We start from the raw sequence: 27,772 nt of genomic DNA, 5'->3' as shown, positions 1-27,772 counted from the left end.
TCCCGGGTTCAGGCAATTCTCCTGCCTCAGCCTCCTGAGTAGCTGGGATTACAGGCACGCACCACCATGCCCAGCTAATTTTTTGTATTTTTAGTAGAGACGGGGTTTCACCATGTTGACCAGGATGGTCTCGATCTCTTGACCTCGTGATCCACCCGCCTCAGCCTCCCAAAGTGCTGGGATTACAGGCTTGAGCCACCGCGCCCGGCTATCCGCTCTTAAATATCATCTCCAGGCCAGGCGCGGTGGCTCATAATCCTAGCACTTTGGGAGGCCGAGGTGGGTGGATCACTTGAGGTCAGGAATTCGAGACCAGCCTGGCTAACATGCTGAAACCCCGTTTCTACTAAAAATACAAAAATTAGCCTGGTGTGGTGATGCCCGCCTGTAATCCCAGCTACTCGGAAGGCTGAGGCAGGAGAATCACTTGAACCTGGGAGGCGGAGGTTGCAGTGAGCTGAGATCACACCATTGCACTCCACCCTGGGTGACAAGAGTGAAATTCCATCCTTCCACTGCCCAAAGAAAAATAATTTCCAGATATTATCTCCTGAACTCCAGTTGGTTTCATGTTTCCAATTCTGTCTCAGCACCTCTACCTGATGTCCCCCCAACCCAAGTACCTCACATTCATCTTGTCCCCAAGAAAATCCTCTACAAATCTGCTATTCCTCATGAATTTTCTGTTTTGAGTGTTATTCTTACGCACCAAGATGCCAGAATTAGAAACCCTGCAGTCATCATTGTGCGTGCCTCTCCATTTCTCAGGCACCACATCCAGTCACCCTAGCCTCATAAGTCTACCATGCAAATATCTTTTTTATTTTTTTTTTTTGAGATGGAATTTCACTCTTGTTGCCCAGGCTGGAGTGCAATGGTGTGATCTTGGCTCACCACAACCTCCACCTCCCACGTTCAAACGATTCTCCTGCCTCAGCCTCCCAAGTAGCTGGGATTACAGGCATGAGCCACCACACCTGGCTAATTCTGTATTTTTAGTAGAGACGGGGTTTCTCCATGTTGATCAGGTTGTTCTTGAACTCCCGACCTCAGGTGATCCACCCGCCTTGGCCTCCCAAAGTGCTGGGATTACAGACAGGCGTGAGCCACCGTGCCCAGCCAAATATCTCTTAAATATGCCTCCATCATTAACTCTCCTCCAACAAGATGCCACCATTCATCAATCCACATTGTGCTTTTCCTCTCTAGCTTTGTGTGATCCATCAGCTTTTTTTTTTTTTTTTTTTTTTTGAGATGGAGTCTTGCTCTGTCGCCCAGGCTGGAGTACAGTGGCATCATCTCTGCTCACTGCAACCTCCGCCTCCCAGGTTCAAGCAATTCTCCTGCCTCAGCCTCCCAAGTAGCTGGGATTACAGGCATGCACCACCACTCCTGGCTAATTTTTTTGTATTTTTAGCAGAGACGGGGTTTCACCATGTTGGCCAGCCTGGTCTTGAACTCCTGACTTTAGACCATCCACCCGCCTCAGCCCCCCAAAGTGCTGAGATTATAGGCGTGAGCCACTGTGCCTGGTTTCCATTAGCACTTAATTGGTCTTTCTGCTTCTATCCTCTACCATCTCCACACCTTCTTAAGAAGGCTCTCTGGGGTCAGCAGAATCAAGTCCACACTCCTTAGGACACCTCATAAGGGTTTTTACAGTGCTGTTCTTATTCCTTGGCATGCCTTCTGAGGATTTTCCCAGTCTGGCTCTCATCTACCTCTGCAGTCACTTTCCACTGCTTCCTCTTTCTTCCTCCTCCATCCTGTATCTCAATTCTGTTGGCACGCTGACTGTTTAATACTGTGTGTTCCAGTCAGACTTTTCTGGGTTTTACAAAAATGCTAAACAGTGTGATGCTTTTATATCTGAGCTCAAGTTGTTTCCTCTGCCTAAAATACCTTTTGTTCACATTTCAGTCTGTCATATCTCACTTAAATTTGAAGCTCACATATAAAGTTCCCTCAATAGAATTAATGATTCATTTTCTAGGTTTCCACCTTGTTCACACCTGCATTAAAACATCTCTTACGGACAGGCGCAGTGGCTCATGCCTGTAATGCCAGCACTTTGGGAGGCCGAGGTGGGTGGATCACTTGAGGTCAAGAGTTTGAAACCAGTCTGGTCAACATGGTGAAACCCCCTCTCTACTAAAAGTAAAAAAATTAGCTGGGTATGGCGGTACCCCTCTGCAACCTCAGCTACTCGGGAGGCTGAGGCAGGAGAATCACTTGAACCCAGGAGGCAGAAGTTGTAGTGAGCTGAGATTGCACCACTGCACTCCAGCTTGGGTGACAGAGCAAGATCTTTTCTCAAAAAACAAACAAATAAAAAAATGGCCAGGCGCAGTGGCTCAGGGCTGCAATCCCAGCACTTTGGGATGCCGAGGTGGGCGGATCACCTAGGGTCAGAAGCTTGAGACCAGCCTGGCCAATATGGTGAAACCCCATCTCCATTAGAAATACAAAAAATTAGCTGCGTGTGGTGGTGGGCACCTGTAATCCCAGCTACTCAGGAGAGTGAGGCAGGAGAATCACTTGAACCTGGGAGGCGGAGGTTGCAGTAGCCGAGATCATACCACTGCACTCCAGCCTGGGTGACACAGTGAGACTGTCTCAAAAAAAAATTAAACTTCTAACATTAGTGTTAGAAATTTGTTTCCCTTTCTGGATGGACTGTGAGCTCAGCAAGAATACCTGAAAGATGGGAGATGTCCAACTGATGTTCCGTTTGAACTAGTGAATGAAATATCCCTGGTATAATCGGCACATTAAGCTAGGAATACTAAGGAAGGAAGAAATAATACTAGAGAATGAATTTGAGAAATAAAGAGGAGTGAAGGCCTGGCATGGAAAAAAGGAGTGAAGAGAAACCAAAAGTGGACATTTTCTTAGAGACAGGGTCTCACTATGCTGTCCAGGATGGTCTTGACCTCCTGGGCTCAAGCTACCTTCCCACCTCAGCCTCCCAAAGTGCTGGGATTACAGGTGTGAGCCACCACGCCTGGCCTGAGGTGGACATTAATTAAAGACAGATTTGCCCACTTTAGCATTTTGTCCTTACCATTCTATTTTTGTAAATTGGTAGGCTGATGTGACCTGATGAGAAAATATCTAGTAAAAACACTGTGCAAACTAAGAATTGATGATGTTGAAAAATTCCTTTTTTTTTCTTTTTTTTTCGAGACAGAGTCTTATTCTGTTGCCCAGGCTGGAGTGCAGTGGTGCGATCTCAGCTCATTGCAACGTCCGCCTCCCAGGTTCAAGCGATTCTCCTGCCTCAGCCTCCCAAGTATCTGGGATTACAGGGGCCTGCCACCATGCCTGGCTAATTTTTGTACTTTTTAAGTAGATACAGGATTTCACCATGTTGGCCAGGCTGACCTCGAACTCCTGACCTCAAGCGATCTGCCCACCTCGACCTCCAAAGTGCTGGGATTACAGGGATACAGTGCTGGTATTACATGCCTAGCCTGAAAAATTCTACTTTCTGTATTAGTCATCTAGTCTTCTTTTGATAAATGTTACTTTTTAAAAAACATGCTCTACATGTTCAGAGAAACTTCCCTAGGAAGGAACAATAGAAATGATCCCTTACTGGGCATGAGGGCCCACACCTGTAATCCCAGCACTTTGGGAGGCTGAGGCAGGAGGACTGCTTGAGCCCAGGAGTTTGAGACCAGCCTGGGCAAGACAGTGAGATCCTATCTTTAAAAAAATTTTAAACATTAGCAAAGTGTGATGCTGCGTGCCTGTAGTCCCAGCTACTCAGGAGGCTGAGGTGGGAAGATCGCTTGAACCTGGGATGTTAAGGCCGCAGTGAGCCATGATGGCACCACTGCCCTCCAGCCTGGATGACAGTGAGGCCCTGTCTAAAAAATAAGAGAAAAGAAAAGAAATGACCCCTGAAAGCATAGTCTTTAAATGTTACTTCCTGATGAATGCCTTTTTGTAAATGAATTCAAGATGTAGATAAATGAGAAATGAAATAGAGACAATTATGTTTTAGTTATTATAGCTCACTCATCCATTTGGATAATTTTCCCATATTCTATAAAATGTCACCATCTGCTGGGGGAAGAAAAGATGTACAATTCAACTTTGTTGCAAAAGTGGTATTTCAAATCAACATGATTACTTAGAACTATAGAACTTCTCTTTAGCAAGATGATTATACTAGCTCAGCTGGTAAAAAATTACCAGAACACATAGGCAAATACTATTCACCACTGTGCTTTGTTTGAGGTTATTCTTTCTCCGACAGGAAATTCAGATCAATTATCCTTTAAAATGTTTGTTGCTGTTGTTGTTTTGACGGAACTTCACTCTTGTTGCCCAGGCTGGAGGGCAGTGGCACGATCTCGGCTCACTACAACCTCTGTCTCCCAGGTTAAAGCAATTCTGCCTCGGCCTCCTGAGTAGCTGGGATTACAGGAGCCTTCCACCACGTTTGGTTAATTTTTTGTATTTTTAGTAGAGACACGGTTTCACCATGTCGACCATGGCTGGTCTCGAACTCCCAACCTTAGGGGATCCACCTGCCTCAGCCTCCCAAGGTGTTGAGATTACGGGCATGAGCTACAGCACCCAGCCTAATATATTTTTTTAATTTTTTTTTCTTTTTACTTTTTTTTTTTTTTTGGCTGAGTTTTGCTCTTGTCACCCAGGCTGGAGTGCAATGGTGCAATCTCAACTCATTGCAACATCCGCCTCCTGGGTTCAAGCGATTCTCCTGACTCAGCCTCTTGAGTAGCTGAGATTACAGGTGTGAGCCACCAGACCCACCTAATTTTTTTGTATTATTAGTAAAGACAGGGTTTCACCATGTTGGCCAGACTAGTCTTGAACTCCTGACCTCAGGTGATTCACCCAGTTCAGCCTCCCAAAGTGCTGAGACCGCACTTGGACTTAAAATGTTTTAACGAGTTGCTTTTTTTTATTTTTATTTTTTTTTTGAGTTGGAGTTTCACTCTTGTCTCCCAGGCTAAAAGTGCAATGGCGCATTCTCGGCTTACTGCAACCTCCACCTCTCAGGTTCAAGCGATTCTCCTGCCTCAGCCTCGTAAGTAGCTGGGATTACAGGCACCTGCCACTACACCCAGCTAACTGTTTTGCATTTTTAGTAGAGACAGGATTTCACATGTTAGCTAGGCTGGTCTCAAACTCCTGTCCCCAGGTGCTCCGCCTACCTCGGCCTCCCAGAGTGTTGGGATTATAGGCGTGAGCCACCTCGCCTGGCTACAAGTAGCTATTTCTCAGGACCATTCATCCTCTGTTTTCAGCCCTTTGCAGTTAGCATTTGATATGGAAGTATTAGGTATTAAAATTGACTACAGTGGAGATGGGACTGAGTTAGTGAGGAGAATGGAATGGCTTAGTGAGAAGCTCAACAAATTCCTTCCTGAAAAAGCACTGATTAAACTGACAAGATTGCAAAAACAACCACTTTAGGACTCTGGAAACTGACCAGAAGGAGAGGAAAGAAAGGGGCAGAAAAAACCATTTCAGCAATAGCAGGTGAAAACATCCCAAATTTGATGAAATGCATTAATCCATACATACACTTCTTTCACTTCTCATAATGTTTTCAAGGTTCATCCATGTTGTAGTATGCATTATTTTATTTTTTTTGTTGTTGTTGTTGTTTTTCCAGACAGAGTCTCACTCTGTCGCCCAGGCTGGAGTGCAGTGGCACAATCTCAACTCACTGCAACCTCTACCTCCCAGGTTCAAGCAATTCTCCTGTGTCAGCCTGCTGAGAAGCTGGGACTACAGAAGCACACCACCACATCTGGCTAATTTTTGCATTTTTAGTAGAGATAGGGTTTCACCATATTGGTCAGGCTGGTCTCAAACTCCTGACCTCAGGTGATCCACCCACCTTGGACTCCCAAAGTGCTGTGATTACAGGCGTGAGCCACTGCACTTGGCCGCATGCATCATTTTATTCCTTTTGGTTAAGTGATGTTCTATTACACAGACTGAGAAAATAAAAATAGCTCAGAGCAGTCTGAGCTCTTTGAAGTATGCAGACCCAGAGACATACGTATGGGACTTCGGTCATCCCCCAACATCCAGGGCTGGTGGCAATTGTTTAAAGTCATTTTTTTCCTGACTAGCTGCTTCACCCATGAACTCCCTTTTCCTGGAGGAAGAACAACGTATAGCCAATCAATAGCTTATATTATTTTAACGTAAATCTTGGTAAACAATTTAGGAACTGTCTCTTCCTTTAAAAATGTACTTATAACTGCTGCTAATTGAAGTGTATATTCAGGGCAACTTGAGTCTATGCCCCCGGGTGGCCACCCTCAAACTTGGCCCAAATAAACTCTCTACTTATATTAATTTTACTTCAGCTTCCTTTTAGGATGACAGGATATATACCACATTTTGTTTATCATTCATCAGTTAATAGATGTTTGGTTTGTTTCTACTCTTGGGCTGTTAGAAATAATGCTACTATGAACGTTTATGTATAAGTTTTTGTGTGAACATATGCTTTCAATTCTCTTGGTTATTCAGAGAAAGGAAAACTCCAAGTGTTTTTTTCTTCCCTCTCTTACACAGTAACTCAACACAATACTTCTGACACTAGATGTGTAGGGGTTTTGTAACCAACTCAAGATCAGTTGCTTGCTGCTTGGAGACCAGAACATAAGAAGCGAGGTATGGTGAAAGGAAAGCAGCTTTATTGATCAATTCCAGCAAGTGAGGAAATGGTTGGGCTAGTGCTTCTAAGAAACTATTTCAAATTTTCGGCAAGGTAAGGGGAAATTTGGTATGAGAAACACGCTGGAGTTGTGCAGGTAGAGGCTCTATACAGGTCTTTTCTCCACGGCTACATTGAGTTATTTTCTACCTGGAGAGCAGACTGGCATCATGTTGACCTTGGCTGGGCTAAAGATTAACTACTTTGGGATAATCTCTAAGTGGGGAAAGGATTCTGCATTTGGGTCTTCTTGCCTGGTCATTTTCAAGATTAGCCCCTGGAATTTCTAAACAAGCACATAGATAAGCCAGCATGGTGCAAGGGCTATCTGGTGGGAAAGGAGCCAAACAAAGAGTTTCAGAGTACATTTCAAGGCTAAGGTTAGAGAAAAGAAGAAAAACTTAAAATACATTTTGAAGCTGATATACCCAGTTATGGCTTCTCCCCACATACCAAGCAATGAGTTTTCCAGTAGATACTCCAGTGGATACCAGCTGGGTATCTTCTAATTCAATTCAATTCAGTTCAATTCAATTCAATTCAATGTTGACACTACCTACATGAAGATAGCATCAGACCCTACAGGTTGAGCTGTCAGTCCTACCAGACTGTCTTCCACTTCAGATGCTGGTCTCAGGCACAGGTTGTGACCTGTGCTTCTGACCTACTGTAGGCTATAAGTTGGGGTTTCCCACAACTCCTTCCTTGAAGCTGTCTTCACAGGGTTAACTAGAGTTCTGGACAGAAATATAGTTAGAATTAAGCATTAATCAGGCTGCACTTTGACCCACTTCCTTGCAACCAAAAGTCAAGTAGCACTAGATATTAACCTTTGGCATCCCCATTGTCCCTATAGATAGGATGTCTGACATGAGAATCATAAGGCTTTTTAAAAATTTGCTTAATTTATTTTTCAGCTTCTGAATTCCAGCAAAACAGCTGATGCCAACCAGTTCAAAGATTCCCACAGAGGAACAGAATCAGCATGAGAATATAGCTTCTTCATCTTCTTGTAACATGACTTCGCCCTGCCCTTTTCAACTGATAATCTCCATACTTCAGTCCTCCCAAAAACCCTTAAAAACTCTAGCCCCAACCTCCTCAGAGAGATGGATTTTAGATTTCTTCCCATCTCCTTGTTCAACAACCCTCTTTTTCAGCTGCAACCTGGTGTCTTGGCATATTGACTTGCTGTGTGCATCAGCAATGAACATATTTCAGTTATATCCTCAGGTTCAACTAGTTTGCTGGCGTGGCTTACAGAACTCAGGGAACACCTTACTTATGTTTACCATTTATTATAATGGCTACTACAAAGGACACAGTTGAACAATCAGATGGAAGAATTGAATAGGGCAAGGTATGGGAGAAGGGGTATAGAACTTCCATGCTCTCTCCAGGTGCCTCCATGTGTTCGGCTATCTGGAAGCACTCTGAACCCTGTCCTTTTGGGTTTTTATGGAGGCTTCATTACATAGGCATGATTGATTAAATTATTGGCCGCTGGGGATCAACTCAATCTATAGCCTCTCTACCTTCTCTGGAAGTTGTGGAGTGGGGATGAAAGATCCAACCTACTAATCAAGCCTTGGTTTTTTCAGTGACCAGCCTCATCGTGGAGTTACTAAGGAGTCCCCAGCCACCAGTCATTTCATTAGCAGACAAAAGACACTCTTATCACTCTAGAAGAGATTCCAAGGGTGTTAGGAGCTTTTTGCCAGGAAACAGGGAGGGTGGATGAAAAAGCCCAAATATCTATCTCACAATATCACAGTGTTTACCTAGGAGTGGAATTTCTGGGTCAAATGGTAACTCTATATTTAACTCTTTGAGAAACTTCCAAACTGTTTTCCTAAGCTGCTGTACCATTTTATATTCCTAAAAGCAAAGTAGAAGAGTTTTCGTTTCTCCTCATTTTAATACAATGATTGTGTGTTACTATGTGATTTAAAATATCATTGTTAGGTGTGCTCTGAATGAAGAGAACACCTAAACAGGCTTTGTGTGAGCAACAAGGCTGTTTATTCACCCGGGTGTAGGTGGGCTGAGTCCAAAAAGAGAGTCAGCAGAAGGCAGTGGGGTAGGAATTGGTTTTACAGGTTTGGGGTAGGCAGTGGAAACTTACAGAAGTTACAGTTCAGGGTGGTTTTTGCAAGCAGTGAGGGGTGTTGCTGGGGGGTGCGTCACAAGGTCCAAGGTCCAAGGTCCAGAGTCACAATGTTTGCTTATCAGTTGAGGCAGGCACAGTTGAGGCAGGAACAATGGCAGAATGTTGCAAGGTTGGTTAATTAGGCCACAGGGTCGGTCCAGTATCACAAGGTTGACTCAGACTTTCTGGCTCCAGGAGTCCATCTGGAGGTGTATGTGTGGGTGACAGGGGTCACCATGGCTTGACCTATGCAGTCAGTTCAAAGGACCTTGCATTCCTGTCTTTTCATATTAATCATATAAAAGAAATAAAAAAGTGGGGGGCAGTGAAATTTTGGGGGCAGTACAGAGGGGTGATGGGTGATGTTTCTCAGGGCTTCTTCAAGCAGGATTGCAGGTGGAGTGGAAACCTAAAAATGGGAAAGAATTTAGACTGCCGAGAGGTTTTGGGGCAAGGGGTGATGTTGTGGGGTTGTTAGAAGGAGCATTTGCCATATTGACTGGCTATAGCTTAGATATGATTTTGTAGGAATTGAGAGATTAGTCAGAAAAGGCAAGGTCCGAATAAGAGAAGGAGAAAAAATGGGTATAAAGTGTTCTGCTAATGGGAGGAGCCATGATACCCAGTTAGAGAGTGGCCAGCTAGGTCCAGAATAATTATTTGCCCAATTAGCGAGCTTTTGGGCCCTGTCTTTGTCTTTTGATTGTGTTATATATAAGGCCAGATTGGTTTAGATAAAAGCAGAATTCTTCATTTAGGAATAGGCAGTGTTCTCCTTTTTCCACAGTAGGTAGATCAAGGCATCGGCGATTTTGGAAGACAACTGTTGCCAAGGAATTAACTTGGGCTTGAAGGACAGATAGTGTTTGAGTTATTTCTGTAATCCTGGTGGAGAAATCATTACAGAGACTACAGAATGTGGTGATGGAAGTAGTAAGGCCTGCTATACCTGTCTCAATTGTAGCAGTGGAGACTCCTAATCCTACAAGCAAGGGGATTAATGAAGTGACTCTTTTTTGTAGTATAGGAGTTACAAGGGGGACAGGGAGGGGTTCATTTCTGTTGACAAACTGGATTTTGGGAGTAAGGAAAATTACGGCATAGGTGCCTGTCCAGTTGGTAGGAAGTCAGAGGTAGGTGGAAGAGCCACAGAGGAAAAAAAGTCCTTAGCTGAGGCAGAACTGGAAGTGTAGACTGAAGAGATGAGAGAGTGTTCTGTGGGGGCGCTGGGGTCTTGTACCCAGATATCAAGGGAACCAGCAAAGGCCGTGGCTGCTAAATGTTGTAGTGGGGTTTGACAGGGTAATTGTGTGGAAGGAGAGGTCTTGTTTTCATGGTGTATGAGGAAGCGTTTGGTATCTATGAGTAACATTCACTTACGTTAACAAGGTTAGGTATGAGCAGGCAGGAAGAGGGGGCTGGAGGAGAGTCTGATGAACAAGAGGAGGGCAGCCAAGGAAGGAGTGAGAGACATGGTAAATGCCTACCTAGGCAAAATTTGCTATTGACATTCTTAAGAGTGCTAGTAATGAGGGAGGACCTTTCCATAATGCTAAGCTGGTATGTTCCTATTTCTTGGTTAATGTGGGTGACAGGGCCTTGGAGATTAAGTGTAAAGGGACACAAAGAGGGTGGTAGGTTTCCTAGGGGAATTCCATTAGGTGGTTGCCAGGAAATGCATAAGGTAGTGGCAATAGGGGTATTTGTTTGTGTGGTTAGTGGTCCAAAAATAGGGGGTGTGGAGTTGACGTAAGGGGAAAGATTACGTAGGTAGGTGCAAAGAGCAGCAGCCTATTAGTATGATATATCTGGGTGTTCTTGTTGAATCTTCCTAGGAAGTAGAGGAGTTCTTCCGGGGGGCAGAGGTGGGAGTTGTTGAAGGAAGCCTGGAGGTGTAAAGAGATGGGAGAGTTTGTCCAGTCTGCTGGTAGGGCGGGGCGGCTGTGCAGGAGGAAGAGGAGAGGGATATGCATAGCCAACGATCGCTGGCTAAGGAAGGGTTTGAAATAGGAGAGAATGGGTTATGTTGATGGTATGTTGGATGGTATGTTAGGCAGGGGTAGAGAGTAGCAGGAGAACGGGAGTAAGGTTAAGGGTGAGTATAAAAGAAAAAAAAGAACTTCATTGGGGTGGAAGAGTTAGGGAGTTCCCTGACACTGAAGGTTATCTACCCACTGTAAGAGAGAGTCAAGGGTGGTAGCTTGAGGGTAAAACCATGAAATATTAGCTGTAATTGCCTGGAGGAAAAGTGTAAACTGGCAATGTAAACAAGAGCAGGGCATGTAAAAGTAAATGAGTAGAGTGAATTTGAGCACAGTTAGACAGAAAATAATATAAACAGAGACTTTCTGAGGTGTGCTTTAAGTAGTGGGGGCAACTGTGTAAAGGCCTTTTGCAAATAGTAGTGTTAGGAAAAAGATGATTCCACTTTGGGGATGTGGGTGAGTTTAAGATAAGTGGGAGCTGTGTTACAATGGGTCCAGGGATGAACAGTCATGCAAGAGGTATGTCTGCCAACACAAAACCCTGATTGTTAAGCAAAGACGTGGTACTGACTTTTTGGGGTCCTGTAAAGCAGACAGGTCAGCTAAATGAAATGGTTTGGGTGACTAGAAAGTTTTGACAGTTGGTTGGGGCTTGGAGTTGTAAGGTAAAGTTGCATTGATGGGCAGTTGGTGGCCAAGAGGTAGGCAGGAGGATAGATTGCGTTGGAAGCGTAAAGGGGCCTGAAAAGTTACAACGGTATTTATGGTTACAGAACCATGTATGGGTTTGTTATTACCTGTATGTGGAGCAAAGTTGGAAATGGAGTGCAGAACTGCACGTCCTGTTACGGTATGTTTGATCATGTGAGTAATGGATGACTGCATATTTAAGAGTTGGAAGGGGCTTTTTCCTTCATAGCGAGGGTGATAGGTGAGTAAGAATCCAAGTTTTTGCAGAAACGGGAGTGGCAGTGTAAGTTGTAGCTGACAGGGAGATGCAAAGCCAGCAACCTTTTGTTAGAGTTGGATTGGATTGGTTTAGCAAAGAATGAATTAAATTAAGGGATTTGTAGAGGTAGTTGGAATAATAGGAAGGGAGGTGCAATTATGTGGGGCAGCCAAGGGAGCAGGAGGAATAGATAGACTAAGAATGAGAAGGAAAGTAAACAGTTGTACTTTATTGAGGGAGAAGTCACATAGGGTACCTTGGAAAAGAAAGTCATTTATTCACTCTAGAAGAGAGTTAAGGGTGGCAGCCAGGGGGTGGAACCAGGAAATGTCTTGGCAAACAGAATGGAGGAAGAGGATGAAGCAGCAAGATAGACAAGAGCAGGGCATTTAAGTTTCCTCAGGAATTCGGGGGAGTTTCAGAGAAGCTGGGGAGGGTATATGGGTTTGGCACTACAGGACGGATGGGGAGCACTATCTGATTAATAAGGCGAAGGTTTTGGACTAACCTGTAGGACTTGCCCGGTTTTTGGACGGGTAGGATGGGGGCGTTGCAGGGAGAGTTAGTGGGAACTAAAAGGCCATGGCGTAGTAAGTGAGTAATAACAGGCCTTAGGCCCTTTAAGGCTTGTGCTGGGATGGGGTACTGGCGCTGGGCAGGATAAGGGTGGTTAGGTTTTAAGGGGATGACAAGGGGTGAGTGAGCAAGGGATGGGGGGAGGTGGTGTCCCACACCCTAGGGTTAAGGTAGGGGGACATAAGGGGAGCTATTGAGGCAGGTACGGGTTTGGGGAAGGAGGGCAGCAGTGAGGTGTGGCTGTATCCCAGGAATAGTTAAGGAGGCAGACAATTTTGTTAGGATACCTCGGCCTAAAAGGCCAACTGGACAAGTGGGGATGATTAGGAAAGAATGTGGAAAGGAGTGCTGGCCTAATTGACACCAGACTTGTGGAGTTTTGAGAGGCCTGGAAGCCTTGCCGTCAATTCCCACAACGGTTATGGAGGTGGAGACAGGTCCTTGCAAAGAAGGCAGCGTGGAGTGGGTGACCCACGTGTTGATTAAGAAGGGGATGGACTTACCCTCCACCATAAGAGTTACCCGAAGCTTGGTGTCTGTGATGGTCCAGGGGGCCTCTGAGATGCTCAGGCAGCATCAGTCTTCAGCCACCAAGCCGAGGAGATTTGGGAAGGAGCAGCGACGTCAGTCGGACAGTCCAACTTCCAGTGGGGGCCTGCACAGATGGGGCAGGGCTTAGGAGGAATCCCGGGCTGCGGGCAATCCTTGGCCCAGTGGCCAGGTTTCTGACACTTGAAGCAAGGTCCAGGAGGGGCAGCTGGACGCTGCAGTCTGGGCGCTTTGAAGTCTTTGTGAGCCGGTGGAGTTTCTGTAGCCACAGGCTTTGCGGCTGGGGTTTGTCTCATGGCAGAGGCAAGCACCCGTAGTTCTGAGATGTGCTGCCACTGGGCAGCTTCTTCCCCATTACTGAACACCTTGAAGGTGAGGTTGATTAATTCCTGTTGTGGGGTTTGAGGGCCAGATTCTAATTTCTGTAGCTTTTTTGTAATGTCAGGAGCAGACTGGGTGATAAAATGCAGATTAAGCGTTTTTTTTAGGGGTAAGAGTAGAAGTAAGGGTAACATTGAAGTTACTCAGGTGAGATTATAAGACTGGGTTAAGTACTGAAATTTTTGTATATATTTGGTGGGGTCTGACGGGAAAGAGCCTAGATGCTGACTGATTTGGGAGAGGCCAGACAGAGAAAAAGGAATGTGTACCCGGACTTTTCCTTTAGCTCCAGCCACTTCACAAAGGGGAATTTATTGGACAAGGGTGGGGGAGGTAGCCGTGGGACTAAACTGTAAGCCAGACTGGGTATGAGGTAGGGAGGTGTTATGAGGGGCATAAGGAGGTGGGTTGTGTTTTCAGTAGAGAAAAGGTTTCACCATGTTGGCCAGGCTGGTCTCCAACTCCTGACCTCAAGGGGTCTGCCCACCTCTGCCTCCCAAAGTGCTGGGGTTACAGGTGTGAGCCACCATGCCCAGCCCTGTTTGAATCTTAAGATTTGAACATTAAAGTGCAGTAGTCCATTGGAAAAGTAGGATTAGAGCTTAGAAGAAACTCAAGGTTGGAGATGTGGATATGGGATTCATCACACTTCCCCCTCATAGAAATGGACTTTCTACTGCTTTGAAATGATAGTCTCATGTTATACCACTATTCAAAAGAAAAAGCTAATTTAAAAAGTTACAACTTTTTTCTTCTTCTATGACTTGCCTTTTGACATTCCTTCTTTTTTTTGAAATGGAATCTCACTCTGTCGCCCAGGCAGAGTGCAATGGTGTGATCTTGGCTCACTGCAACCTCCAGCTCAGCCTCCTGAGTAGCTGGGATTACAGGCACCCACCATCATGCCCAGCTAGTTTTTGTATTTTTGTAGAGAGGGGGCTTCACCATGTTGGCCAGGCTGATCTGGAACTCCTGACCTCAAGTGATCCTCCTGCCTAGGTCTCCCAAAGTGCTGGAATTACAGACATGAGCCACTGCGCCCAACCTCCTCCATTTTCTATTCATATGTTCACTTTTACATATGTACACCTTTACATATTTTACAAATAAATTATGGGTAATTTTCTTTTTTTTGAGACGGAGTCTTGCTCTGTTGCCCAGACTGGAGTGCAGTGGCATCATTTCGGCTCACTGCAACCTCCCCCTCCTGGGTTTGAGCAATTCTCTTGTCTTAGCCTCCCAAGTAGGCGGGACTACAAGTGCACACCACCACGCCCTGCTATTTTTTATAATTTTAGTAGAGACCGGGTTTCACCATATTGGTCACGCTGATCTTGAACTCCTGACCTCAGGTGATCTACCCACCTCGGCCTCCCAGAGTGCTGGGATTACAGGTGTGAGCCACTGCCCTGGCCTCATTAGTTTTACAAAGTTCATTTAGTTTTGGGGAAGGGATATTATCATTTAAATTGTAAACTACATTTCTCCCAAAGTTAGCTTGGCCCATGCCCAGGGATGACCAAGGGCAGGTTAGATTTTAAAGGCAAGATGGGGGTTGGTTAGATCAGATCTCTTTCATTGTCATAATTTTCTCACTGTCACAATTTTTGCAAAAGGATTTTCAATATTACCTTTCTTCTTAAGCGTTGCAAATATTTTTCCCAGTCTATAGCTTGTCTTTTTATTTCCTATGGCATATGAAGACTAAACTCTGATCCTGAAATTCCTATCTAAGGGGCCTGGGGAGTCATGCCCTACAAACCATAAAAATATAATTAGATTTTAAAAACTAACCTGACACAATGTGGCTTACTTTCCAACCTGACTCTGGTGTAGCATCACATGATAGATAGCAGGCACTGAAGGAAATCAAATTATTTTATCCCAAAATATATTTCTTTGACATATTTTGAGATGGCTGCCACAGGGCCAACACATTGAAATGGCTCTACAAAGCTGCCTTTTGCAGGGAAATTTTGCATCAGTAGAGAATCTCCATTAATGCACCCAGGCCCTCCCTTTCTAGGCCTTTCTGAGATCTAGGAGAAATTAACTGTGAGTCTGACATCTTTAAGGTCTGAGACATTTACCATCTATTCTCTCTGAGGGTTGCTACCTATGAGGCTTCATCTACATAACAAGGTCCTCAGCCCCCATAGCCCCCTTATCTTAACTCAAGCATTCCTTTCTACTGACTTCAGATCTCCAGACAACAGCTTAACTCTCTCAACCAATTGTCATCTAAAAAATACCTAAAACCAGCACAGTGGCTGACGCCTGTAATCTCAGCACTTTGGGAGGCCGAGGGTTGTGGGGGGATCACCTGAGGTCAGGAGTTTGAGACCAGTCTGACCAACATGGAGAAACCCTGCCTCTACTAAAAATACAAAATTAGCCACGTGTGATGGCGCATGCCTGTAATCCCAGCTACTCGGGAGGCTGAAGCAGGAGAATTGCTTGAACCCCAGAGGTGAAGGATGCAGTGAGCCGAGATTGGGCCATTGCACTCCAGCCTGGGCAAAAAAAGCAAAACTCCGGCCAGGCGCGGTGGCCCACGCCTATAATCCCAGCACTTTGGGAGGCTGAGGTGGGTGGATCACGAGGTCAAGAGATCGAGACCATCCTGGTCAACATGGTGAAACCCCGTCTCTACTAAACATACAAAAAATTAGCCGAGCATGGTGGCGCGCGCCTGTAGTCCCAGCTACTCGGGAGGCTGAGGCAGGAGAATTATTTGAACCCAGGAGGCGGAGGTTACGGTAAGCCGAGATCGCGCTACTGCACCCCAGCCTGGGTAACAAGAGTGAAACTCCGTCTCAAAAAAAAAAAAAAAAAAAACCTAAAACCCACCTATGACTTCCAAGCTCCCCCTTCAAGATGTTCCACCTTTTCAGGCCAAACAAATGTATACGTTCCATGCACTGACTGATTATTTTACCTGCAATTCCTATGTTCCTGAAATGCATAAAAACAAACTGTAACCTGGCTGCCTGGGGCACACTTTCTCATCACCTCTGAGATTCATATTGGCTCAGAATAAACATCTTCAAATATATTTTGGCAGAATTTGTTTTTTCCATCGTCACATATATTATCTTGTGGATTCAAAAAATTTTCTAATGGGCCAGGTGCAGTGGCTCATGCCTGTAATCCTAGCACTTTGAGAGGCCAAGGTGGGTGAATTGCCTGAGCTCAGGAGTTCAAAACAAGCCTGGGCAACATGGTAAAATCCCGTCTCTACAAAAAAAAAAAAAAAAATTAGCTGGGTGTGGTGGCATGCACCTGTGGTCCCAGCTACTCGGGAGGCTGAGGCACAAGAATTGCTTGAACCTGGGAGGTGGAGGTTTCAGTGAGCTGAGATCATGCCACTGCAATCCAACCTGGGTGACAGAGTGACACTCTGTCTCCAAAAAGAAAATACATAGTATACACACACACACACACACACACACACACACACACACACACACACACTTTTTTAAATGAGGTCTTTTTTATGGCTTCAGGGTTGTCCTTTTGGTTTATGCTCCACGATGATGTTATATAATATTCGTGTGTGTGTGTGTGTGTGTGTGTGTGTGTGTGTGTGTGTGTATTTTTTTTTTTCTTTTTTTTTGGAGACGGAGTCTCGCTCTGTTGCCAGGCTGGAGTGCAGTGGCATGATCTCGGCTCATTGAAAACTCCACCTCCCAGGTTCAAGCGATTCTTCTGCCTCAGCCTCCTGAGTAGCTGGGACTACAGGTGCATGCCACCACAGCCAGCTAATTTTTGTATTTTTAGTAGAGACAGGGTTTCACCATATTGGTGAGGATGGTCTTGATCTCCTGACCTCATGATCCACCTGCCTCAGCCTTCCAAAATGCTGGGATTACAGGCATGAGCCACCATGCCCAGCCCCTGTATTTTTTATTTTATTCTCATATTTAATTTTAATCCACTTGGAGTTTGTCATTATATATAATATGTAGGTGTCCAGGATTTTTTTCCTTACATCACATCAACCCTATCAGTTTTCACAAACTTAAAACACCACCTTTATATTATTTTCTATACATACATGGAAATACATTGGAACTCTGCCTTCTATTGACATTTTTGTCAACCATTATAACTTAGCATTAAGTAGGTTTATACTTTTTTTTTGCAGCAGGGTCTCACCCTATTTCCCAGGCTGGAGTGCAATGGCATGATCATGCCTCGCTGCAGCCTCAACTTCTGGGGCTCAAGTGACTCTCCCACCTCAGCTTCCCAAGTAGCTGGGACTACAGGCACACACCAAGATGCCCAGTTTTTTTTTTTTTTTTTTTTTTTTTTTTTTTTTTTTTTGGTTGAGATGAGGTCTTAGTATGTTGCCCTGGCTGGTCTTAAATTCCTAGGTTCAAGCCATCCTCCTACCTCAGCCTCCCAAAGTGTTGGGATTATAGGCGTGAACCACCATGCCTGGCCCCTCTCAACTTATTTTTTCACACTTTTTGAGCTAAACTTCAGACATTTAGTCTTCCATGTCCTGGGTGCGACTGGGTGGGATGGTGTGGACAGTAAAGGAATTTTACCAAAACAGTCATAGGTAAAGAAAGGCAGATTTATCAGAGAAAGTATGAAGATACGTTGCAAGGGTTCAATGGGTAGCACGGCAGAGAAGGGGCTATCTGCATAGAGGCAGGGGCTGGAGGGAAGTTTTATAAGGTTGTGCTGGAGAGGCTACTGCAGAAGGAGGTATTCAGGCATGGGATACGTGCCAGCAGGTTTGCGATTAGCCATCTGTAGAACAATTGTTCTCTCTCACCTGGGACCCCTTCCTTCTTGTTGCTTGATTATCAGGACTCCACATTCTATATGTTCCGATTCTGGATTTTTTTAGTTTCAGTGACCTCTTTAATTCTGCTGTATGTCACAGGATTTACTTTAGTTTATAATGCCCTCTAGTATCTTGTAAGATGAGTTTTCCCATGTTACCTCTATCCACCAAATACTCTTCATGGTTCATGTATTTTTTCTGCCAATTAAAATGAATCATTGTACTACAGGCTGCTGATCCCATTTAGCATACTGGTTAAATTGCCTTAAATCTATGGATTAGGTTTAGGGACAATCTGGGTTTTACAGTATTAAGTCTTCACTAAGGAGTACAGTTTATTTTCCTTTATATAGATGATGTCCAACCTTCTTAGGCTTATTTGTAGTTGTGTTATTGCTTTTTGAAGTACATCAATTTTCCTACTATATATATTTCAGTAGTCATCATTCGCATGTACGTTACAGCTAATCCAGATACTACAAAGCCCATAGTTGGTATCTAGCTAGGATATTCATGCACAATAGCCACAATACCATTTTCATTTCAGAAAAGAAAGTGATAATGCAAAGGTGGACTACAGACACTGAGGGAAAAAGGAACCTGGAAGATAGTATGCTAAATGAAATAAACTAGACACAGAATGACAAATACTGCATGATCTCACTTAAAGGTGAAATCTAAAAAAGTTGAACTCACAGAAACAGAGAGTAGAACAGTGGTTACCAAGAAATGGGGATGCAGGGATGTGAGGCAGGAAATGGGAAGATGTTGGTCAAAAAGTAAAAACATTCTTTTTTCTTGTTCTTGTTAGAGACAGAGTCTTGCTCTGTCACCCAGGCTGGAGTGCAGTGGTGCAATCTCAGGTCACTGCAACCTCTGCCTCTTGGGTTCAAATGATTCTCGTACCTCAGCCTCCCTAGTAGCTGGGACTACAGGTATGTGCCAGCACGCCCGGCTAATTTTTTGTATTTTTAGTGGAAACAGGGTTTCACCGTGTTGCCCAGGCTGGTCTTGAACTCCTGAGCTCTGCCAATCCACCGGCCTTGGCCTCCCAAAGTGCTAGGATTACAGGTGTGAGCCACTACATCCGACCTAAAAGGTAAAAACATTCTGAGATGAACAAGTTCTACAGATCTAAGGTACAGTATGGGTGGTGATGGATGTATTAGTCGATTGTGGTAATCATTACACAATGCATACCTATATCACATTTTTAAAACCCCCTGTTTTAGGTATTAAAAAATAAAGACATGTATTTTTTTTAAATGAAAGAAAAACATGGAGAAAAGAGGAGGCACATGTAACAAACCTAATGGTTTTCATTTGAAGGCAGTGGTTTTTAAACAAGAGCATTTTCACAAAAGGAATTAGAACATCTCAGTATTACATATATGATAAAATTCCCAAATAAATTTAGTCACAATAAAACAAGGTTGCTTATGCAGAATAAAAACCCTTGAAATACAATGTATGTAAAAATATTTTTACTATAGAGATTTTGAGGATAATTCCTACATATTTAAGAAAAAGGGAAAACTTTGGTTAATATTCAGACTTTATTCAACATCAGAAAATACACAATGAAGAGAAAATCTACAATTTAAATCAGCTTGCAGATACATTTGCTTCTGGATCACAACTTACTCAGCATTAGAAAATTCACACTGGCTGGGTGTGTGGCTCACCCTGTAATCCTGACACTGGAAGGCCGAGGACAGGAAGAGGACTTGAGTCCAGGAATTCTAGACCAGCATGGGCAACATAGCCAGACTCTATCTCTACAAAAAATTTAAAAATTAGCCAGGCATGGTGGTGCACACTTGTCCCAGCTACTCAGGAGGCTAAGGTGGCAGGGTCCTCTGAGCCCAGGCTATGGTATGCTATGATTATGCCTGTAAATAGCCACTGCATTCCAGTCTGGGCAACAAAATGGCATCCTGTCTCTAAAATAAATAAATAAGACAATATTTGGCTGGGCGCGGTGGCTTACACCTGTAATCCCAGCACTTTGGGAGGCTGAGGCAGGCGGATCACCTGAGGTCAGGACTTAGAGACCAGCATGGCCAACATATAGTAAAACCCTGTCTCTACCAAAAATACAAAAAAATTAGCCGGGCATGGTGGTGTGTGCCTGTAATTCCAGCCACTTGGGAGGCTGAGGCAGGAGAATCACTTGAACCCGGGAGGCAGAGGTTGCAGTGAGCCAAGATCACACCACTGCACTCTAGCCTGGGCAACAAGAGGAAAAACTCCTCAAAAAAAAAAAAAATATATATATATATATATTTGGCTACATGCAATGTTCTTATCACATCAACTGGTATTATGGTAAAGTTACCTTTTGAAAAGTCATCTGGCAAAAACAACTGTTAACATTAGATAGCAGTGACTTTGACAAAGCACTATACTACTAGGATAAAAATGACTGAAGAGATTGGCACAAAATGAGGAAAGGGGCTTCGTTTCTGAGAATACCAGCTCCACTCAACACTGGATACTCTCCTGCCTGTGGAAATCCACAAGGCAGTAGCAGAGAGTGCTGCACGTTTCACAGTGTTGGGAGAAGACAGTGAAAACCAACATTTACCAGGTGCCTGCCATGGGCTATTCCTGGGCTGAGGCTCTAAAGACGTTTCTTTGAACAATAACAGCAGCCATCTAGGATAGGTGGTCCTCAGCTATGGCAGAAAGGAGGGGACTGAGGCCTAAGAAGCTAGTAAACGGTGGATTCCAGTCTTCTCTTCCAATGGATTAGTAGACACCAATGGCCCAGGCAGAGTGTTTCTTGATTTTTGAATACTAACATCACGAATAGCAAATGCTGGCATGGCAATAAGAGTGTGCCCTACATCTGGTCACATCTAAAACACCAGCCCCTTCTCTTTCTGCAGAAACACTTGGTCTTACAGAATCAGGATATGGAGAGATGCTGGCCAGGGCCACCGACCAGGTGCTTCTGCAGTTTGCAGTTTCTCTACTGTCCTCAGGACACTGTCATACCATTAGCCCTTTCCTGCCTAGTGATAGTGATGTCTGAAGAGGTTATCAGATCACCTCTCCTCTAGAAATAAATAGGTTTGTATCTCTAAACCTGGCCTTCAGTAACAGATGCACATGAAAGTCTGAATGAGTGGTAATTCACTGCTCACATGTCCAAGGGACAACAGGCTCTTTTCCTGGGACTTGTACAGGATGCTTGGACAAGGTTACTTCCCAGGATTTGGCTGTATTGAGTTTGCAGATTTGGGCTGTAACTCATCCAAACTTATCTGGGGAATGCAAGTTAACCTGAGAAGAGAAAGAGGAAAAAGACCCATGTTTAAATGGAAATTAAATACGTATCTGACAGATTCCACAAATGTCTTGGACGCATCTATGAACAGTGTCTGGCACCAGCTGGCTCCAGAACAGAAAGGTTTGCTGTGTACCTGAGGGAGACTCGGCCATGACTTGACCCAAGGAGGACTGCTTGGTGACCAGGCAGGCATAGTGAGGATGGAGAACACACTTGGTCTCTTTCTCCCAGACCCAGACAGGGAACAGAACTTTCCTCAAGGCCACTACAGGCCTTTTCAGCAGGCCATGTTGCCACTGGCTGGCATTCCCAGAGAAAGCACCTCTCCGCTAAAAAGTAAAAACCAGGGTGTCTAAGATCCTAGGAATCGGACCCACCCACCCTAGATTCTTCCAGGGTGTCTAAGATGCTAGTAATCGGATCCCCTCCACTGGCTAGAGAACAATCAAAATGAGGCTTTCTTCCCTCACTCCGGGAGGTTGCTGGCTCTGAAGCCCGGCTCCAATGCCCCTCTTCCAGGTCACTTCCCCGACTGAGCCAGACCCTTTGCTCTTAGGACGCTGTGAGCCAGGCCGAGGGCCCCGCTCCGTGTGGCCTGCCTGGACCCTACAGGGCCGCGCTCAGGAGATGCCACTGATGCCAGAGGCGCAACTCTTTTTCCTATTCCCAGGAGCGGAATGCAGAAACAGTGGCCTTGGGGACAGAGGGGTGGGAACACCCCACGTCCACTGCCAAGAGAATGAAGTGGAAGAAGGGATTTCGGCTTCCGAGCCGGCAGGAGCCTGGCCACTGGAACGTCCGCGAGGAGTTCGCTCGTCTCTCGCTGCCCTGTCTCCCAGCTACGCCGCCCTGGTCCTTTTGTACGACTCACCGCTGGAAATGGTCACACGCTCCTTCTCCCCTTAGAGCGGACACTGTCATAACCACTGAAGCTCGGGCCAAAGGCCGTGTTGTCCCGCCTCCAAGCCACTGCGCGTGCGCATTGTTTTGACCTCAGGTTCCCAGGGAGGGGTGGGAAGCGGAAGTGCTCGGCTGACCCGGAGGCCGGCGCTAGGTTCACACTGGCTGCTGTAGTTTGTCCCTGAGGTGTCAACCTCTCGGCGCTGAAGTAAGCGGGACCGGGAGATGGTGATGGTTTTGATCGCGGGGCGGAAGCAATGACGGGGATTTATGGGGCCGTGGGGTCATGGGGCCACGGGTGAGCGCCCCTGTGGGGGTTGAGTGACACTGGCGGTGGGCGTGAGTGTTGGGGGCGAGATTCAGGGCCAGCGACTGATTAATTGAGTCACTCAGCACTTGTATCCTCACCACCTAGTAACTGCCAGGCACTCTTGCAGATGTTTCACATTAACCTTCACAGGAACCCTGTGAGGTGTTACGATGATTATTTTCACGTTATAGAGAGAAAACGACACGGTGTGGCTCGGCAACCTGTCCAAAGTCACGTAGGTAGCAAACCCTAGGGATCCTTTCTCTTTTTCTTTTCCTGTACTTGTTTATCATGTTTATTGTTTCCTGTGTGTCTCTTCTGCCAGACTAGAAATCTGGAGCTGGGATTTCGAGATTTTGTTCATTGATGGATTTCCAACACGGAGAACAGGCACATGGAAGGCACTCATTTCTTCAATGAATAAAAGTGGCACAGCAGGCAATCAGTTGGTTCCAAAGCCCGGACTCAGGAAGACAGGGTTTCGCTCACTGAGGATAATTGAGCTGTGCACGAATGTTAACCCTTAAAGCTAGAATGAGACATTGTCCCTTCGTTGCACAAAAATCTTTGTGTTTTACCCAACTTCACCACGTGAAGGGAGCATAGGTGTTGCTAATTGAATCTCCTGTGGTCATTGTGTTTTCAGGGTCACAGTGCAGACCTGAGACCGCTGCTCACGGACTTCAGACTCCAGTTTATCTGTGCCCCAGCTTCCTCACTTAGTCTCAGAAGACTTAGGCTGAGGCCCCAGGAGGAGGTGAGTTCGCTGGGTCACAGGCAGAGATCTGGTGCTACAGTGATGGTCCCAGCTGGGATGTGTTTGTCTCTGAATTCCTTGGTCCTGCCTCCTTGGACACAAGAGAGGTATGCTGAGCTGAGGCAATTTGGAGGAGCAGCCTCAGCCAGAGCCCAGACCTAGATCCTCAGGGCAGAGAAAGGAGGCTCACAATACAGCAGGTCCTAGAAGAGCTGGACCCCTAGTGGCCTTTGTCCCTCTCTTCAGCTGAGACAGCAAAGCTGGCTCAACTTCCAGGTGCCATCAAGGACCATGTGACAGTGCAGTTTGATTCCTGCTGGAGGAGGGACAGGTGAAAATCACAGGTGGATGGAGGCATGGATGCCCCCCATGGGGCAGGTGCCCTGCTGTAGTACCTGCAAAGGCAGGATGAGGCTGGGAAGGATCACAGCCAGCCACAGAGGACTTGGCCTCTCCTAGAACACCCATTCTCTTGCCATTGGCTGTTTCTCAATTTGAGTTGGCCCCACACTATCAACCAGGCACCTGCTTCCAGGGGAAATGCTGAGTCTCCCTCCATCCTGACCAAAGTGCAGAAAATATATTTTTAGTTTATAGAATTTCAGAGTAGTCTCTAGGTATGCTGTCATCCAGCTCCACTGCCTTATTTCGATGCTTAATGAAACTGGATCTGAAGACATGACCTGTTAACCTACACGGAGCTGAACCCCGTTGTCCTGATGCTGTCACAGTGATTGCTGCAGTATGAAACGGTTACTCTGCACAGAAGCTTCTTGCTGGAACTTTCTTTTGAAAAACTGCCAAAGAAGGAGCCTGGCAATCAAAACGCAGATTATGAGAAGGAAGTGGTGGGGTGGGAACAGGGTAGGTGGCCAGTTAGAGAGGTGGATGCAGGGGAGCAGGCACAGTGGTTTTCAGCCCCTCACAGAACTGACGCTGCTGGGCTGCTACCCACCCACCTGCACAGCACGCCTCCCTTGCAGCCCTCTGAGCCCTGGTTGGGCTCCTCCTCCAAACCACATCCAGAGATCCTACTCATACACACTTGCAGAGGGTCTTTTCACCTCTAGGGTTCTGTTTGATAAGAGGTGATTTAAAATAATTTTTAATTTTTGTTTCATTAGTAATTGATATTTGTTATCAAAAATGCAAATAAACAAGAAAATTGAAATCGATCAAGGTAACCAATGTCAGCATTTGAATAAATGCTGTTTTGAGGCCAGTTGTGGTGGCTTAGGCCTGTAATCCCAGCACTTTGGGAGGCTGACGTAGGTAGATCACCTGAGGTCAGGAGTTCGAGACCAGCCTGACCAACATGGTAAAACCCCATTTCTACTAAAAGTACAAAAAAATTAGTTGGGCGCAGTGGTGCATGCCTGTAATCCCAGCTACTTGGGAGGCTGAGGCAGGAGAATTGCTTGAACCTGGGAGGTGGAGGTTGTAGTGAACTGAGATCGTGCCACTGCACTCCAGCCTGGGCAACAAGAGCAAAACTGCATCTCCAAAAAAAAAAGAATAAATCTGTTTGAAACGTCATATTTGTACATATTGCTTAACAAAAATGAGATCCCAATGCCGCTGCTTTCTTGGAACCTCCCGTTAAACACCTAGGAACTGAAAACAAGAGTTCAGAAAGCATCTTTAAAGCCTGTGTAGTATGCTTGTTTGGCATGTGTCATATTTTATACTGAGTCCCATTTGCTGCACATTTAGTTGCTTCCAAGTTTTTTTTACTTTTTGTTTATTTTTGAGCAGGGCTTTGACATCATCACACAGGGTGGAGTGCAGGGATGTGATCGTGGCTCACTGTAACCTCGCACTCCTGGGCTCAAGAGACCCTCCTACCTCAGCCTTCTGAGTAGCTGGAACTACAGGCATGCACCACCATGCCAGCTAATATTTTAATTTAATTTTTAGTTTTGTAACAACAAGGCCTTGCTGTGCTGCCCAGGTTGGTCTTGAACTTCTGGCCTCAATCAATCCTCCTTCAGCCTCCCAGTATGCAGGGATTATAGGTGGATTTTTCATAGTGGAAATGACAACAGTGAACATTTGGCATCTTTGTGCTAGGAATAGAATTCTTGAGATAAAGGAGATGTTAAGTTGTTACTGGTTTCTGACATGGCTTTGGATACAAGTGATACATCTGTCCAGTAAGGGAGACAAAATTTCATGTGCAAAACCCACATGATCTTAGTAGCATCCCATGGGAATAGGCGGAAGCTACCAGGCCTTATTTTTAAATCATTCTTCCCAGGGTGCAAAGGTAATTATTAGGGTAGTGGCAACGGTCTTATGTCTATACCCGCTGAACTCAACACTTCTAATTCTGCCTTTGTAGATCTCCATCCTTTGGAGGAGCACAACAGAATGGCCACATCCCAGGTGAGTTCTAATGTACCCCTAGTTTTTTTCCAGTGAAATTGAGGCAGGGTTTGGAATCTATATAATAAACTTGAAAATACCAATTATCCCCTCTTCTCTGGCTGCTTTCTGTTCAATTTCTCCTCAGCCTCTGGTTTCTCTAATCCTTCCCCTTGCCAGCAGAGAGGAAAAACAGAAAAAGATACCTCTCTCTACCTGTTCTTCCGGGAACTGTACCTCATCTTTTCTTCTTCTCCTCAGAGAAGATTGTTTAAATACATAGATTCATCTTGCTTTTTCCCCTTTCTTCGCTTCTAGATCACTTGGTCTTTTTTTTACTATGTTTAAGAGAATAAGTTTGTGTATAATGTTTTAATGTGCATAGAAGAAACTAGTAGCCAATAAAGTTTCTATTTCTTCTCCCCCCAGTACCATGTTCTTCCTGAGAGATGGAGGAACATCTCCCACTATTAACAGTTGGGTGAAACTGTGGGGGTAGATGTATTTATGTCAGTTTAATGAACTAAAAATATACATATATGTATTGTTTTTTATGCTTTTACACAAATGGCATCGTACTCCCATACCCATCTTGCTTTTTGCACCTAATTATATCCTGGGTGGTGTTCCTTGTCAATATATAAAGACTGTGTTACTTCCTATTTCATAGTATGGATGTATCATGTAACTATTTTTCTATTCACAGATATTTAGGTTTTTACTTTCTTTTCTTTTCCTTTCTTTTTTTTTTTTTTTGAGACAGAGTTTTGCTCTTGTTGCCCAGGCTGGAGTGCAGTGGTGTGATCTTGGCTCACTGCAACGTCTGCCTTCCGGGTTCAAGTGATTCTCCTGTCTCAGCCTCCCAAGTAGCTGAGATTACAGGCAGATGTCACCACACCCTAATTTTTGTATTTTTAGTAGAGACAGGATTTCACCATGTTGGCCAGGCTGGTCTCAAATTCCTGACCTCAGGTGATCCACCTGCCTCGGCTTCCTGAACTGCTGGGATTACAGGTGTGAGCCAACCTGGCCTAATTTCATTTTACTATTGTAAACTGTGCTTCATGAACAACTTTCTCTGTGTCTGCTTGCTCTGTAGTACCAGTGTTTATGGAGGTTATACCTGGAAGTCAGGTTTTGACTAAAAGGTACTGAGACTTAAATTTGCCCTCTGAAATCCTTCATAATTACTCCTTTCACTAAATGTAAAGACTAGATAATTTCTGTGTTCCACTTTTCCAGTCTATTAAAGATGAAAAGGCACCCAATTCTTTTTGGGAAGCCACTTAACCTGAAGTTTGAGGAAGATACTACAAAAAAGAAAATTATAGACCAGTTTCCCTTAAGAATATGGATGTCAAAATTTAAAAAATATTCTGAATAGAGCACTAATAAATTGAACATTTAAAAGTAATACATACACATGGTAAAAATTCAAATGAAAGCTTTGTTTAAGAAAAGGCAAAAAATAATTCTCCCATCCTCAAGATTCCTTCATTTTTTGGTACAGTTTTTCAGAGAATGTATATGCTTATCTGTCTGGGTGTGTGAATCTCTTTTTCTGCTCACTCCTGTAAGTGGTAGCTCTCACTCTCACATTCCTTTTCTCTAACAAATTCGAGCTCATTCTGGTCCTTTTGGTCTTGTCTTCATGATCATTCCACTTTACTTGTATTTAGTTGTCCCTAGGGTTTCTCAGTGCGGCACTATTGTCATTGTGATTCGACCATAATTTGTTGTCGCTGCTTTCCTGTACATTGTATGTGTAGCAGGGTCCCTCGCCTCTATCTCTATTAGGTGCTGGTAGAATCCCTCCCCCAGTTTTGGCAACCAAAGTGTCTCTAGTCATTGGCAAATATCCCCTAGGGGATAGAATTATCCAATGTTTCAACCAGTGGTCTATCTCGTTTGCAGAAGCGGCTGCTTGGTATTTCATTGCACAGACACCAATATTTATTTACCTTTCTCCTAGTGATGAACATTTCAGTGATCACCAGTGGTCAATGAAAAAAAAACATTTAAGGTATTTCTAGTCTTTACCTGCTAT

General features: G+C 44.8%; 1 protein-coding gene and 1 long non-coding RNA gene across 7 annotated transcripts in view; one reads left to right on the top strand and one right to left on the bottom strand.

Annotated features, from left to right (window-relative positions):
• Nucleotides 1–19,640: 19,640 nt before the first annotated feature.
• LOC116536696 lies at nucleotides 19,641–22,383 on the bottom strand. The gene is made up of 2 exons (XR_004262760.1): nucleotides 22,266–22,383; nucleotides 19,641–21,387 (listed from the first exon to the last, which is right to left on the bottom strand). It is a non-coding gene; the product is annotated as an uncharacterized LOC116536696 (long non-coding RNA).
• A 14-nt stretch (nucleotides 22,384–22,397) lies between these two features.
• ZNF674 (zinc finger protein 674) overlaps nucleotides 22,398–27,772 on the top strand; it is a 30,633-nt gene continuing 25,258 nt past the window's right edge. For 4 of the 6 annotated variants that reach the window (XM_032258496.1, XM_032258493.1, XM_032258495.1 and 1 more), the window contains exons 1-3: nucleotides 22,398–22,502; nucleotides 23,251–23,361; nucleotides 25,703–25,746. In XM_032258496.1, coding sequence (XP_032114387.1) covers nucleotides 25,732–25,746 — 15 coding nt within the window. In that variant the 5' untranslated portion in view covers nucleotides 22,398–22,502; nucleotides 23,251–23,361; nucleotides 25,703–25,731. The other 2 variants (XM_032258497.1, XM_032258492.1) reach the window with 2 other exon arrangements.

Source organism: Sapajus apella, unplaced genomic scaffold (genome assembly GCF_009761245.1).
Source record: "Sapajus apella isolate SASKATOON/1434 unplaced genomic scaffold, GSC_monkey_1.0 scaffold103, whole genome shotgun sequence".
NCBI lineage: Eukaryota > Metazoa > Chordata > Mammalia > Primates > Cebidae > Sapajus > Sapajus apella.
This window is presented reverse-complemented; position numbering and strand designations above follow the sequence as displayed.